Source organism: Pagrus pagrus (assembly GCF_965226575.1).
Source record: "Pagrus pagrus genome assembly, chromosome: 17".
Lineage (NCBI taxonomy): Eukaryota > Metazoa > Chordata > Actinopteri > Spariformes > Sparidae > Pagrus > Pagrus pagrus.
Window position 1 is genome coordinate 2,951,982 of NC_140201.1, and position 15,076 is coordinate 2,967,057.

The 15,076-nt window shown below is 39.5% G+C and overlaps 1 protein-coding gene across 1 annotated transcript; it reads right to left on the minus strand.

Moving 5' to 3' along the window:
• Window positions 1-663: 663 nt before the first annotated feature.
• LOC311272518 (vesicle-associated membrane protein 2-like) lies at window positions 664-8,525 on the minus strand. Its single transcript, XM_084378977.1, has 5 exons — window positions 8,321-8,525; window positions 6,504-6,621; window positions 6,046-6,204; window positions 2,472-2,523; window positions 664-1,836 (listed from the first exon to the last, which is right to left on the minus strand). Coding segments are annotated over exons 1-5 (348 nt in total). The 5' UTR covers window positions 8,323-8,525; the 3' UTR covers window positions 664-1,819.
• Between the last annotated feature and the right edge of the window lie 6,551 nt (window positions 8,526-15,076).

Consider the following 15,076-nt stretch of genomic DNA (forward strand, 5'->3'; position numbering starts at 1 on the left):
GAAACTAAAATCATGAGGTTGTTAAATCACTGTTTTTATCACTGAATTCATCCAGAAGAATCTGTGTGTGTTTTTATGCAACAACAATCAAACTAACTTCACAAAGAGAAAAAGCTTTTTTCCCAAAGTTTAACTGAATGTTTTGTGCTCGCTGGTCCGTCTGAACATTTAACTGTAATGGATTTAAAAATGTCCGATGGCTGTGACCAAACGAATTACGTTATCGGGTCGTCTGTCCCGTTCTTGTGAACGAGGTCTCTCGAGTGCTGAGAGGGAATCTCTTCAAACTCAGAACAAAAGTCCACTATGACGTGAGGGGTCAAAGGTCACTGTGACCTCACTAAACACATTTCACATGAAGATTATGAGAAACAAATTTACACATATTCAAAAGGATGAAGTGGTGACTAAAGGTCAAAGGTTGAACTCGCTGTGACGTCTTCATATTCTGGCCGTTATTCAACCGTACAGCTCAGGAACAAGTTGACTGGTGCACGGAGGCAAACGACCCACGATGTGGCAAGTCTGGTATTTAATGTAAGTTAATGTCAATTTTTTATTTTAAAACAATCATCCTGACAATGACGGCTTTTAGACATTTGTGTTATTTTCTACCAGCAGGATGAAATGAAAGATCTTTAAATCAGAGCACAAACTCCACACTTCTGTTGCAAACATGTATTTATTTGAAATCTCAGGCCACAGTCAGAATAAACGCCGCCTGTAATCTTTTTTAAATGTCAAATGTAAAGTTCAACATCCAGCAGGATTAATGCGTCACACGTTCACAGTTGTTTAAAATCAAACCTTTCTAACCCACACACTCGCTCAGAAACCCTTCACACAGAGGATTCACATTCAAGCACGTTCAGAACAAAAAAAAGACATTCAAGACGACAGAAACACGAGTCGGGTCGGTTCACGAGACGACGAGAATTAAGAAACAGGACTGATTCTGCATCACAAGAACTCAAACTGAGGTGGGCCGGACGAACGAGACAGAAAGAAAAAGTCTAAAATGTTTTTTCCTGTTGAGTTTTTCTGCTTCAAGTGGAAACACGTCAGCAGCAGCAGCAGCAGTACCGATACTGACAGCAGGGGGGCAGCGTTCCTCAATAATACTGCACAAGCAGAGGGAGACAGGATCCATTAACCCAGGTTTAAAACACTGATGTCATCAGAGGGATCAATTAAGAAACAGATTCATGTAAAAATGAAAGAAACAAGTTATCTAACAAACATTTACTGGATTATTTGTAGAAACTGGGTGAGAATAAAGTCTGAAACTGTCGTCATGACTTTCTACGTCTTTATTTAGTTTTTCTACGTCTTTACAGTCTTAATTTGAAACAGGAAACTGACCCAGAGCGATGACAGATCACCTGATTAATACCTTTAAATCAACTGAACCTGGGTTAATGGATTTTATGTTGATGTTTCACAGGACAACACAGCAGGTACCAGGAGGAAAAAGTCAGTTTAGTTCACATTTCTGATAAATTCAAAGTGTCCTGATGCTGTGAAACCATCTGCTGCTTCCAGCAGGTCAAAGAAAAAACTAAAACTTTTCATCCACTTGTTGTTTCACTCAGGATTTCTGCCTGGAGACGTTTTTCCTGGAGGAGCAGAGAGAGTAAAGGAGGCACTGGAGCACAGTGTTACAGATCATGCATGGAAGGATCTGAGGAAGGCATCCGTGAGGAAGAGGAGGAGGAGGAGGATGAAGAGCAGGCGGAGCGCTGAGGAGAGGCTGGATTCGGCTCGGTGGTGTCGGTGCAGACTCGTCCTGCGACTTGTGTGTCGATTCCTGAAGAGCAGCTCAGTAGAAGAAATACACTGAGGAAGAGCAAGAAGAGAGGAGGAAGAAGAGAGGAGGAGAGAACGGGTGAGGTTCAAAAACCGACTTAAACCAACACGGACGAGAACATCTGACATGCTAAACTCTTCTAAGAAGCTTCTGACGTTGAATGAAACAGATTTAATTTGCTCAGTAATCTTGTTCTGCGTGAAACTAGAGAAAGCTCATTATCTGTAAACACACTGAGGTGAAGCTAAAATACAAATATAAATCAAATGTCTCCCTCAGACAGGAATAAAAGCCTGAAGCTCTGCCTACAAACTTCATGTGCATCTCACTCAGCTTGTTATATTCATGCACATCTCTGCAAATGTCAAGTTATTAATTCTGCACATTGTTCAGTCAGTGTTTTTACATGTTTTATCCTCTTATAAAAAACATAACACTAACTTAAAGGTGGTATAACATCATTTAATCGTGCGACTCATCTAGACTTTCCAAATGTTATTGGACCGAATGGCTCAAATTATGACGGTGAAACGAGTCATTTCTCAGTGATGTAGCTACAACGAGACACTAAAGATAAAAATCACAGATGGGCTGCAGGAGTGTGTGTGTGTGTGTGTGTGTGTGTGTGTGTGTGTGTGTGTGTGTGTGATGTGTGATGACTTACAGAAGACGACTCCAACACATATAATTCCTATAATTGCCATCATGATCATCATCTGGAAGAAACACAGAAATCACAAAGGTCAGAACAAAAACTTCACGTGAAGGGAAAAATAAACCTGTAAACAAAAACCTGTTGTTTCTCAAATCAGCAAAAAAAAACAACAACAAAACATTAAAGTGTCTCCGTGTTGTAAATCGATCAGATGTTTTGTTTGCAACATGGAAGTATAAAGTCAGATAAAGCACCAGTCTCCCTCTCTGTCTGTTTACGTCTTTGTTTCGTCCCGCTGCGTCTGCCGTGCGTGATGTGCTCTGATAGGTCGACATCAGTCTTGTGATGTTGGGAAGGCGGCGTGCAAATAACAATAATCCATAACTCCCCTCAAATGCATCAAACTAAAGTAACGAGCCTATTTTGAAAATGTGAGGAGGAGAAAGTTCAGATGTTTGTGTTCAGATGTAGAGAGGGAGAGTCAAAGAGATACTCGAGTACAGTACAGATACATGAAACATCTGCTGAAGTACAGTAATAGGACACATTTCAGACTTTCAGACTTAATTTGGGACAACTGGGGACAAAAGCTGCGTCATCTGATTGGAAAACAGCTGATTTTGGGGTGCTTAGTGTGTAAGACGATGTAATGTGTGTGTGTGTGTGTGTGTGTGTGTGTGTGTGTGTGTGTGTGTGTGTGACCAAAAATAGTCCACTAATAAATCCACACGATGACACGAGAATCATCAGAGCTGCTGACGGACAGAAAATCACATCACATCTGATGAGGGGGGAGGGCGAGAGAGATTAACGAGAACAAGGGGTTAGAGGGAGAGAGAGAGAGTGTGTGTGTGTGTGTGTGTGTGTGTGTGTGTGTGTGTGTGTGTGTGTGTGTGCACAGAGAGAAACCAGACTGATTGTTTGCTTGTTCGTGTTTGTAAATCAATAAAAGAGAATTAAAGGTTCATTCTACATTTTTATTAACGTCACAAAGTCTCGCACACAATTTCCTGTTTTAAAAAAAGCTTCAGAGTCAAACCAACAACAGGAGGGAAAGGTGGATTTAATTGGGACTATTTTCAGCGGCGGATTAATCCACTTTCCGTGCTCAGGTGAGTAAACAAAGACAACACAAACAGCAGCAGGGTCCTCACAGGTACAGAACAAACAACTGTGTGTGCTTGTGTGTGTTTTGGGGGAGGGGAGGGGTTACATCACGAATCACAGCTGTCCCTCTAATCCCCGACCATCACTGTAATCCAGATTGGGATTTCTCTCCCTCACTTCCTGGTCAGTCTAATGTAATCCTACACAGCGGTTTCTGATTGGACGATCTGAAACAGGAGTGTCAAGGGGGGCGGGGCTACTGGATGAAGTGATGCTGAGATCAAACTGGATTGGCAGCGGAGGTCGGATGGATGGATGGATGGATGGAGGGAGGAGGGGAGGGGGGGAGGGGGGGTGTGATGAGGTGATGGAGATGAGTGAGGATAAAGATGGCGGACAGACTGACATGCAGCCGCAGCTTCAGCACAGTGACGCTGCGTTTCTACGACTTCAGCTGCTTTCAGTAAAAATAAAGATTAAAGAACAGAAAGAAAAAGCATGAACGCTCGCTTCCATTCACACCGTCGATCACGTCATCACATATTAAAGAACGCTGCTTCGTTACCTGGACACTAACGTTAGCGGTGCTTAGCGGCTAACATTAGCAACCTGTGCTCCTCCCCTGTCAGCCTGCTGTTAAAGAAACTTCACTTCAGTTAAAGGCGTCATATGAAGGTGGATCCTCCAATGAAATACGCTCCAGTGTGTCGTTTCATGCAGCACACCTGCGCTAACACAAACCACCTCCACCCAAAAAAGAAAGAAGCTCTCAAAAAAAGACAAATCTAAAAAGCCGGTAAAGAAACTTGATAAAATGAGCCTATTTTCAGTGTAACAGTGAGTTCATACGTTCATATAAGGTGAGAGTTTAGTTTACAGGCGCAGCAGCTTCACTCCTGATGTAGGTGGAGGCCGAATGAACCGAAGTCTAAAATAAAACAGGAATAAATAAAAATATAAGTGTCGGTGTGTTTGCACTGAGGAGATCAGATGAGGGAGAAACGAACTGAAGACTTTAATCATGTTGTTAACATCTGTTCAGTGATGAAGAGCTGAGATCTTATTCAACTCTCCTGTTTCCGTCACATTCAGTTCTGCTCTGATTTTATTTTATTTTGTGAACGCAGCAGAATTTTTGTTATTTCCTCAGTTATTTCACTTCCTGTTGGTTCGTCACCTCAAACGCTGAAAGCAGAATTAAATCACATTATCACCAGCGGACGGATTTAATCTGATTCATGAGGAAACTGACAGAAGAGACGAGGAGACGAGCAGTGAGGCGTACTTCCTGTCTCTGAACACACAGCTCTGATCACTGATGACAGGGAGCGAATGTAACTAAGTACATTTACTCAAGCACAGTTTTGAGGTACTTGTACTTTACTTCCACTTCACTACAGTTTGGAGGCAAATATTGTACTTTATACTTCACCACATTTATTTAATGACTTTAGTGATTATGTTATTAGCTTTCAACCATCAGGACTCATTACATGCAGTTTTACATCCAAACCATCAACATATGTGATAGTGAGGTACGGAAGCCCTGAGGGTCAAGTGAGGAATATTGTTTTTCTGGTGATCCATTTTCTCACTTCTGTGTTTATGACTTGAGAAGTTTGCTGTATAATCTTTCTAAATTCCTTCATTTTATTTTCCCATCTGTGAAAATGTGACCAAAAAAAATTTTAAAAATAATTCAGGACCGATATTTTTTTCATTTGTGAAAGGAGGAAAAATTCTACAAAAAAACTCCTGAAAAAAAAGATGATTAAAAAATCTCCTCAAATCTTTTTTTTTTCCCTGGGACTTCACATATGAAAAAAAAAAAAATCTAGAAACGATCAAAGATTTCCAGATAAAAATGCTTTTTGAGCTGACTTCACACACAAAGAAATTCTCTGGAAAAATTCAAATAAATTCTCCTGAAAAAATAAATTTTTGAAAAGAAAAAGTTTTCTAAAATTTCCCAGAATTATTGTTTTCTCTTGAGGTCTCTGGAGACAAAAATCCTGAAAGAAATGTTTTCTTGAAAAAAAAAATCTCCCCCCAAAAATTTTTTTTTTTTTCCAGGGAACAAAAATCTCCTGAAGAAAAAAAAAAAAAAAAAAAATCTCCCGAAAGAAATGTTTTTTCCACTTGGCTTCAAATGTGAAAAAAAAAAAAAACTCCTGATAATAAAAAACTTTTGAAGAAACTTCCAGATCATCCTGGCAAAACATTTTTTTCACCAGTACTCAAGTCATCACAGGAGAGAAAACAGTTTAGATCAGAACCAGAAAGTGGATCGCCCCTCTGGGCTTCCGTAGCTCCGCAGCCTTGATTCAATAATCACAGACTTTAACTGAAATGTTTTCAAGTTGGTGTCACACACACGTTACATCGTAGTCAACTGACGGATGGATCCTACAGTCATAATGAAGTACTGACTGTTGCATGATGGGAAACAAACCACACACACACTGAACACGCCCACCTTGCAGTTTTTCCACCAGTACTTGTTCTTGAGTTTGGCGGCGCTGCTCTCGAACTGCGAGGCTCCGGCCTGCAGGGCGTCGGCCCGGTCGTCCAGCTCCGACAGCTTCTGGTCTCTCTCCAGGACTTTGTCCACGTTCACACGCATGATGTCCACCACCTGAGGGACAAGCACACCTGTCACAGGTGGTCCAGGTGCTCATGTTCACAGACTTCTACAGCTCCAGTTGGCCTAATAATAACTTTTTATTTTAATTTCCTTCCTTTATATGCCTTCATCTACTACATTTTCTTTTATGCTGACGCTACAGCTGAACCTTTAAGGGGAAGTATGTTAAAATTTGCATCATTAAATATTTAAATAAGCAGAGTGTGTGATTATTCCTCGAGTCATTAAGACTCATTGATCGTGCAGAAGGAAGCAAACATCTCCTGACGGACGAGTAAGCATTAACTCACCTCGTCCACCTGCGCCTGCGTCTGCTGCAGTCGTCTGTTGCTGGTGAGGTTCGGGGCCGGAGCTGCAGGGCCCCCCTCGCCCTCCGAGGCCCCTTGAGCTCCTGCATCTGGAGTCGACCTGCAGAGCAACAGGCAGAGAGGAAGAAGGTCAAAGTGACAAGTAGGCCGACAATTCAACCCAGAAGATAACTGGACCATCAGAATATGAATGCTCCACGTGGATGTGTAAATAATTAAATGACCATAAAGACAAAGAAAGTAAGAAAACAGAAATTGAATCTCACTGAGAGCCTTAATGAACAACAACAAGGCTTTAGAAAAATGTTTTCCAAGTCTTGTTAATCAGGGGAAACAACAAGACAACAATGTGTCAGTGTCATCCGGAGCTAACCATCGAAACGTGGATATCATATTTACAGATTTAATCATTTTTGGATTTATCTGGAGACCTCGTTGCCCGTTGTCAACTTCAGGGATTAAAAAAGTGACTTACACTGAGCTGCGACTCAAAAGTTATGAAATCATTCCTAAATGATGGTCTCAGGGGGTTAAACTGGGAAATAAATAACAAAAAGAAACTAAACTGTAAAGATAAAAGCAACACAGTCGAGTCTCTGAGTCATCGTGTATCAAGACGAGTCACAAGTCTTTTCTTTCAAGCTGCAAGTCATCGACACAGGAAGTTCGGTCCACATCGCACGTGACAAAGACACAAACTGAATGAAACAACGAAGAATATTTGACTGTTAAATAAAGTTTACGTCCAAAATGAAATCAGTGCACTGAAACAGTAAACCTCTCTGAGAAATGAATAATTAATAATGGATAATTTTCCCATGAGCATCTTTCTCTGTGTTAAAAAAAAGTTTTATATCAACATATATAAGCTGAAAACCAACATATATGTAACATATCTGTAATAGGCCAATATCAGCTGATAATATCTGTCAGGCTGCAGTATTTACAGATCATATAAAGTACTTTTACTTTGTGGTATTAATACTTTAAGTGAAGTAAAAAAAAATATATCAGAGGACTTCTTCTTCCTCCTCAGCTGGAACTCAGTTTGAATTTTAAAAACAAATTCAATAACAGAAACATGACTCATCAAACTTTGGCCTCCAGCCGAGTAATCAGACAGTCTCACACACACACACACACACACACACACACACACACACAGAGCAGAGGCTTGTTTTCCAGAAACAAAATGGAGAAAGATTAGTGCAGCAGAGGCTCCTGATGGACAGACAGACTGACTGACTGATGGAGATAAACATGCACGCGATAATACCCCCCCCCCCCCCCCACGAGACGACATACATCCAATAAAATCAAATAAATGTTATGTTTTGTTTTCCTGTGAACTTCCTCCATGTATTTTTTTTTTTTTTTTTGACATTTTAAAGACTCATTTTGATTTAAGTTGATGCCAGTTCGACAAAAACACGAGCTATTTCTTCTTCTTCTGATGTTTAAATGTATTAAACTGTGTTAAACTGTATTAAATCACTTGCAGCTGATCACTGTATGATGGATGGAGTTGTGGAGGTGAGTCAGCCGGTGAGTCACTGAGATGTTTCTGCTGCTGCAGCCCAGACATCTCCAGACTGACGACAAGTTTCAGTTTAAAGCAATAAAAGCAGCCACACAATGAAGGAAATGGAGAATAAAATAATAAAATATATGACTTTAAATACGTCGAGTTTGTCTGTAGCTCGTTTAATAAAGTTGAAGTGATGATAATAAACAGATATTTATCTTTAATCTGGTTTATATGGAATAAAAAAATGTATAAAATATGTTGGAGTACTCACATCTGAGCGGCAGGATGGTGGAGATAATCTGAGTCCGACAGAGAGAGAGAGGGTGAGGGAGGGAGAGAGGGTGAGGTAAAGAGAGAGAGAGAGAGAGAGAGAGAGGGTGAGGTAAAGAGAGAGAGAGAGAGAGAGAGCTCCAGCTGAATATAAATGGAGGATGACTTCAGTCTTTTTCTTCTTGATTCACTTTTTCTCTTAAATATAAAAAGCTACAACTGAAGCAGCTGCGCAGATTAAAAGTGTCTGCGTCACACTTCTGGCCCCGCCCACTAACACACACACACACACGCACGCACGCACGCACACACACACACACACACACACACGGAGGCTTTAATAACCGGTAATAACGGAAATGAGTGTTTGTTGTTCGATATTGAGGCTGTTCCGTTAAATGAATCGGACCGCGCATGCGCACATGCATTGTAGTCCGTCACCTGCTCAGGTAAACGGTCTGTCCACAGCAGCAGCAGCAGCAGCTCAGCACAGGTTCAGTTTAGTTTGACAGTTTTCCGGGGCTTTCTACCACGTGGTCTTCATCAGCTGTCAGAGGTGAAGAAGCAAAACGTATTATTCACCTCTGATCGATCATTTTAACCAAATAATCTGCATTGGTTGAAAACATTTGGAACCATTTTCTGAAAAGAATTCTGGAATAAATATAATTCATCAATTACATTTTTTCACCGTTTTTGACACATAAAAAAATATTTTACTTTAAAATTGATTTTTTTTTTTTTTTACTCCTTTTTTATTCCTAATGGGTTTAATATCCTTTAATCACTCGGTTTCACACGAGAACAAAAAACATTTTTCCTGAAAGAATTGTTCTTCCTTAAGAGTACTTTTTTCCCTGTGAAGCAAAGTAAAAGCTTTTTTTCAGTAGGAAAAAAAGAAATTCACCTATGAAACCCATTGAAAAAACAAAAAACAAAACAAAATTATTTCCACGAAAAAAAAAACCCCAACTCCTTTTGGTTTCACGAGAAAAAAACATCTACAAGAAACATCTAGAAGAAAAAGAAATCATTCTCTTTTCCTAAATTTTTTTTAAAAAAATTGCTAGAAGTTCAGATTTTTTCGAACATTTCCGAAAATTCACGAAGTTTTCCGAAGTTTTCCGAAGTTTCCGAAATGTTCGGAAATCTTCGGAAAACTTCGTGAATTTTCGGAAAACTGGATTTTTTTCAGGTCTTTAGGATCAAACACATATCCTCAAATCTCAGAGGCAGTGTTCTTCTGATATTTTTCCCCTAAATCATCAGAAAATTGATTTAGAAAAATCCAGTTTTCCGAAAATTCACGAAGTGAATATATATATTTTTCCCCTATATCAATTTTCCAAACAATTCCTGAATTCCTAATTCAGTTTCCGAAAATTGCCGAAGTTTTCCGAACATTTCCGAAAATTCACGAAGTTTTCCGAAGATTTCCGAAGATTTCCGAAGTTTTCCGAAAATTCACGAAGTTTTCCGAAGATTTATTTAGGAATTCAGGAATTGTTTGGTAAATTGATTTAGGAATTGTTGCTTTTAGGGGAAAAATGTCAGATTTTTTTTTTTTTTTTTTAGACATTTCACCATAAAAATTAAGATTTTTTTCCTATAAATTCAGATTTTTTTTTCTAAAAAATTCATATTTTCTTTCTTTATAGATTTCTGTTTCATGTGTGAAACTGGTACTGAGTGAGAAAAGAATCTGAAAGGAGGAAAAACATCTAGAAGAAAAAGAAATCCATTTCGTTTTCCAAAAATTTCTGATTTTTTCCATTAAAAAAATTCAGATTTTCCCATTAAAAAAATCCAGATTTTTTGAAATAAAAAATCCAGATTTTTTGAAATAAAAAATCAGATTTTTTTTCCCCCCCTAAAAATTCCGATTTTTAGATAGACTTTAGAAAAAATCAATATCCAAATGACAAAGTCAAAACGTCCAAGAAACAATCTGCTTAAGTTGTGACTGAGTAGCTCAGTTTGTAGAGACGCTGCCTCCATGGTTAGAGGTTGTGGGCTCGATCCCTGAGTCTCTCTGGTTCAGGAAACTCATCTGTTTTGAAGGCTGAAGTCCAAAAGAAAGAGTGAAAAGCTCTGAGAGACACTGTTTGACTGTCTCACCAGACAGCTCAGGCTAATAGAGGACTGCTCTCAACTTCTGAGATTGATGGTTCAATTCTTATGAGACTCAGTGATTTTGAAAGTCCAATACCCAAAGTGCGACTGAAAAGCACCCAGAGAAGAGCTCTCGATGTGACGAGGACTCGGTGGCGCGTTGGGATTGTTCTCGGCTGATGTTGTTCTGCTTTTCCAATGAGTCAAGTTCATCTACTTTACTTTCAGCCGAGATATTTGACCAGGACTTCACAGGAACATTTGACTTGCTGATTTGCTGTTGAAAACATGAAGACATTATAATCATAATGTTGTGTGAATCAAAAGTCTGAGTGACTGCTTCCATCGTTGAGAAACAACAGGACCATCAGCACCATCTCCCACACCTGAGGCCCCAGGTACTGGCTGCCAGCAGGACTCGAAAAAGAGCAAACGGCTGTGGTTACTAACAACCGAGAACAAACCCACCTCGCCACAAAGTCACCTTGAGCTCTTCTCTGGGCGCTTTTCAGTCGCACTTTAAAATCACTGAGACACATGAGAAGTGAACCATCAACCTCAGAAGTTCAGAGCAGTCCTCTAGCAGCCTGAGCTGTCTGATAAGAGAGGGGAAACTTGTCTCTCAAAGCTTTTGACTCTTTCTTTTGGACTCTGCCTTCAAAATTCAAACCAGATGACTTTCCTGAACCAGAGCGAATTGAGGATCGAACCCACGACCTTAAATCTCAGAGGCAGTGTGTCTTCAAACTGAGCTACTCTGGCAGAACTTCTGCAGCTTGTTTCTTGGAGGTTTTCACTCATGTGGACACTTTGCTGACCATGTCTAACAAATATGATATTTCCCCCCTAAAAGTTTTCTGAAAATTCACTAACATTTTTCTGAAGTTTTCTGAAAACTCACGAAATTTTCCGAAAATTCACGAACATTTTCCCCCAATTTTTTTCAAACGTTTACGAAAATTACCGAAGTTTTCCGAAAATTTCCGAAATTAGCCGAAAATTCACGAACATCTTCGGTAATTTTCGGAAATCTTCGGAAAACTTCGGAAAACTTCGGTAATTTTCGGAAATCTTCGGTAATTTTCGGAAATCTTCGGAAAACTTCGGAAAACTTCGTGAATTTTCGGATATCTTCGTGAATTTTCGGAAAACGGGATTTTCCTGGTCTTTAGGATCAAACACACGTCCTCAAATCTCAGAGGCAGTGTTCTTCTGATATTTTTCCCCTATATCAATTTTCCAAACAATTCCTGAATTCCTAATTCAGTTTTCCGAAAATTCCCGAACATCTTTTCCCAATTTTTTTCGAACATTTCCGAAAATTCACGAAGTTTTCCGAAGTTTCCGAAATGTTCGGAAATGTTCGGAAAACTTCGGAAAAGATGGTCGTGACTTTTTGGAACATTTCGGAAATGTTCGGAAATCTTCGGTAATTTTCGGAAATCTTCGGAAAAATTGGGAAAAGATGTTCGTGAATTTTGGGGAAACTTCATGAATTTTCCAAAAATTCAGAGTTTTCTGAAAATTGAATTAGGAATTCAGGAATTGTTTGGAAAATTGATATAGGGGAAAAATATCAAAAGAACACTGCCTCTGAGATTTGAGGACGTGTGTTTGATCCTAAAGACCAGGAAAATCCAGTTTTCCGAAGATTCACGAAGATTTCCGAAAATTCACGAAGTTTTCCGAAGATTCACGAAGATTTCCGAAGTTTTCCGAAAATTACCGAAGATGACTCTCGATGTGAAGAGGACTCGGTGGCGCGTGGGATTTAGGATCAAAGCCACGTCCTCAAATCTCAGAGGCAGTGTTCTTCTGATATTTTTCCCCTATATCAATTTTCCAAACAATTCCTGAATTCCTAATTCAATTTTCAGAAAACTCTGAATTTTTGGAAAATTCATGAAGTTTCCCCAAAATTCACGAACATCTTTTCCCAATTTTTCCGAAGATTTCCGAAAATTACCGAAGATTTCCGAACATTTCCGGAGATTCACGAAGTTTTCCGAACATTTCCGAACATTTCGGAAACTTCGGAAAACTTCGGAAAAATTGGGAAAAGATGTTCGGGAATTTTCGGAAAACTGAATTAGGAATTCAGGAATTGTTTGGAAAATTGATATAGGGGAAAAATATCAGAAGAACACTGCCTCTGAGATTTGAGGACGTGTGTTGATCCTAAAGACCAGGAAAATCCCGTTTTCCGAAAATTCACGAAGATATCAGAAAATTCACGAAGTTTTCCGAAGTTTTCCGAAGTTTTCTGAAGATTTCCGAAAATTACCGAAGTTTTCCGAAAATTCACGAAGATTTCCGAAGTTTCCGAAATGTTCGGAAAACTTCGGAAAAGATGTTCGTGAATTTTCGGATAATTTCGGAAATTTTCGGAAAACTTCGGTAATTTTCGTAAACGTTTGAAAAAAATTGGGAAAAAATGTTCGTGAATTTTCGGAAAACTTTTAGGGGGGAAATATCATATTTGTTAGACATGGTCAGCAAAGTGTCCACATGACAGAGTGAAAACCTCCAAGAAACAAGCTGCAGAAGTTCTGCCAGAGTAGCTCAGTTTGAAGACACACTGCCTCTGAGATTTAAGGTCGTGGGTTCGATCCTCAATTCGCTCTGGTTCAGGAAAGTCATCTGGTTTGAATTTTGAAGGCAGAGTCCAAAAGAAAGAGTCAAAAGCTTTGAGAGACAAGGTTCCCCTCTCTTATCAGACAGCTCAGGCTGCTAGAGGACTGCTCTGAACTTCTGAGGTTGATGGTTCACTTCTCATGTGTCTCAGTGATTTTAAAGTGCGACTGAAAAGCGCCCAGAGAAGAGCTCAAGGTGACTTGGTGGCGAGGTGGGTTTGTTCTCGGTTGTTAGTAACCAGAGCCGTTTGCTCTTTTTCGAGTCCTGCTGGCAGCCAGTACCTGGGGCCTCAGGTGTGGGAGATGGTGCTGATGGTCCTGTTGTTTCTCAACGATGGAAGCAGTCACTCAGACTTTTGATTCACACAACATTATGATTATAATGTCTTCATGTTTTCAACAGCAAATCAGCAAGTCAAATGTTCCTGGATCCTCCAGGTGGCACGGCTCACTGTCAAATAAGAAAAAAACTTCTAAAAAGATTTGTTAGCTATGTTAACGTGTGAAGTCCTGGTCAAATATCTCGGCTGAAAGTAAAGTAGATGAACTTGACTCATTGGAAAAGCAGAACAACATCAGCCGAGAACAATCCCAACGCGCCACCGAGTCCTCTTCACATCGAGAGCTCTTCTCTGGGTGCTTTTCAGTCGCACTTTGGGTATTGGACTTTCAAAATCACTGAGTCTCATAAGAATTGAACCATTAATCTCAGAAGTTGAGAGCAGTCCTCTATTAGCCTGAGCTGTCTGGTGAGACAGTCAAACAGTGTCTCTCAGAGCTTTTCACTCTTTCTTTTGGACTTCAGCCTTCAAAACAGATGAGTTTCCTGAACCAGAGCGACTCAGGGATCGAGCCCACAACCTCTAACCGTGGAGGCAGCGTCTCTACAAACTGAGCTACTCAGTCACAACTTAAGCAGCTTGTTTCTTGGACGTTTTGACTTTGTCATTTGGATATTGATTTTTTCTAAAGTCTATCTAAAAATCTGAATTTTTAGGGGGGGGAAAATCTGAAAAAATTGGGAAAAGATGTTCGTGAATTTTCGGAAAACTTCATGAATTTTCCAAAAATTCAGAGTTTTCTGAAAATTGAATTAGGAATTCAGGAATTGTTTGGAAAATTGATAAAGGGGAAAAATATCAGAAGAACACTGCCTCTGAGATTTGAGGACGTGTGTTTGATCCTAAAGTCCTGAAAAAAATCAAGTTTTCCGAAAATTCACGAAGCTTTCCGAAGCTTTCCGAAGTTTTCCGAAAATTCACGAAGTTTTCCGAAGATTTCCGAAGATTTCCGAAGTTTTCCGAAAATTCACGGAGCTTTCTGAACATTTCTCTCAGAGCTTTTCACGTTTCCTGACTTGTGGACACTCTTTGCTGCCATGTCTAAAAAATCTGATAATTCCTAAATCAATTTTCCAAACAATTCCTGAATTCCTAAATCAATTTTCCAAACAATTCCTGAATTCCTAAATCAATTTTCCAAACAATTCCTGAATTCCTAAATCAATTTTCAGAAAACTCCGTGAATTTTCGGAAATCTTCGGAAAACTTCGGAAAAGATGTTCGTGAATTTTCGGAAAACTTCGTGAATTTTCGGAAATTTTCGGAAACTTCGGAAATGTTAGTGAATTTTCGGAAAACTGGAATTTTTCAGGACTTTAGGATCAAACAACACGTCCTCAAATCTCAGAGGCAGTGTTCTTCTGATATTTTTCCCCTAAAATCAATTTTCCAAACAATTCCTGAATTCCTAATTCAATTTTCAGAAAACTCCGTGAATTTTTGGAAAATTCAGAAAACTTTGGAAAACTTTGTTAACTTTCCAAAATGTTCGGAAAACTTCGGAGAAGATGTTCGTGAATTTTCGAAAAACTTCGGAAAAATTTGTGTTGTTGCTCTTAGGGGGAAAATATCAGATTTGTTAGACATGGTCAGCAAAGTGTCCACATGACAGAGTGAAAACCTCCAAGAACCAAACAGCAGAAGTTCTGCCAGAGTAGCTCAGTTCGAAGA

Excerpts from the sequence above, each read along its gene's own strand:
- LOC311272518 (XM_084378977.1), bottom strand. Across the intron at positions 6,205-6,503 it reads CGCAGGCGCAGGTGGACGAG|GTGGTGGACATCATGCGTGT; the intron begins GTGAGTTAATGC and ends CTTGTCCCTCAG. Across the intron at positions 2,524-6,045 it reads ACTGGTGGAAAAACTGCAAG|ATGATGATCATGATGGCAAT; the intron begins GTGGGCGTGTTC and ends TGTTTCTTCCAG.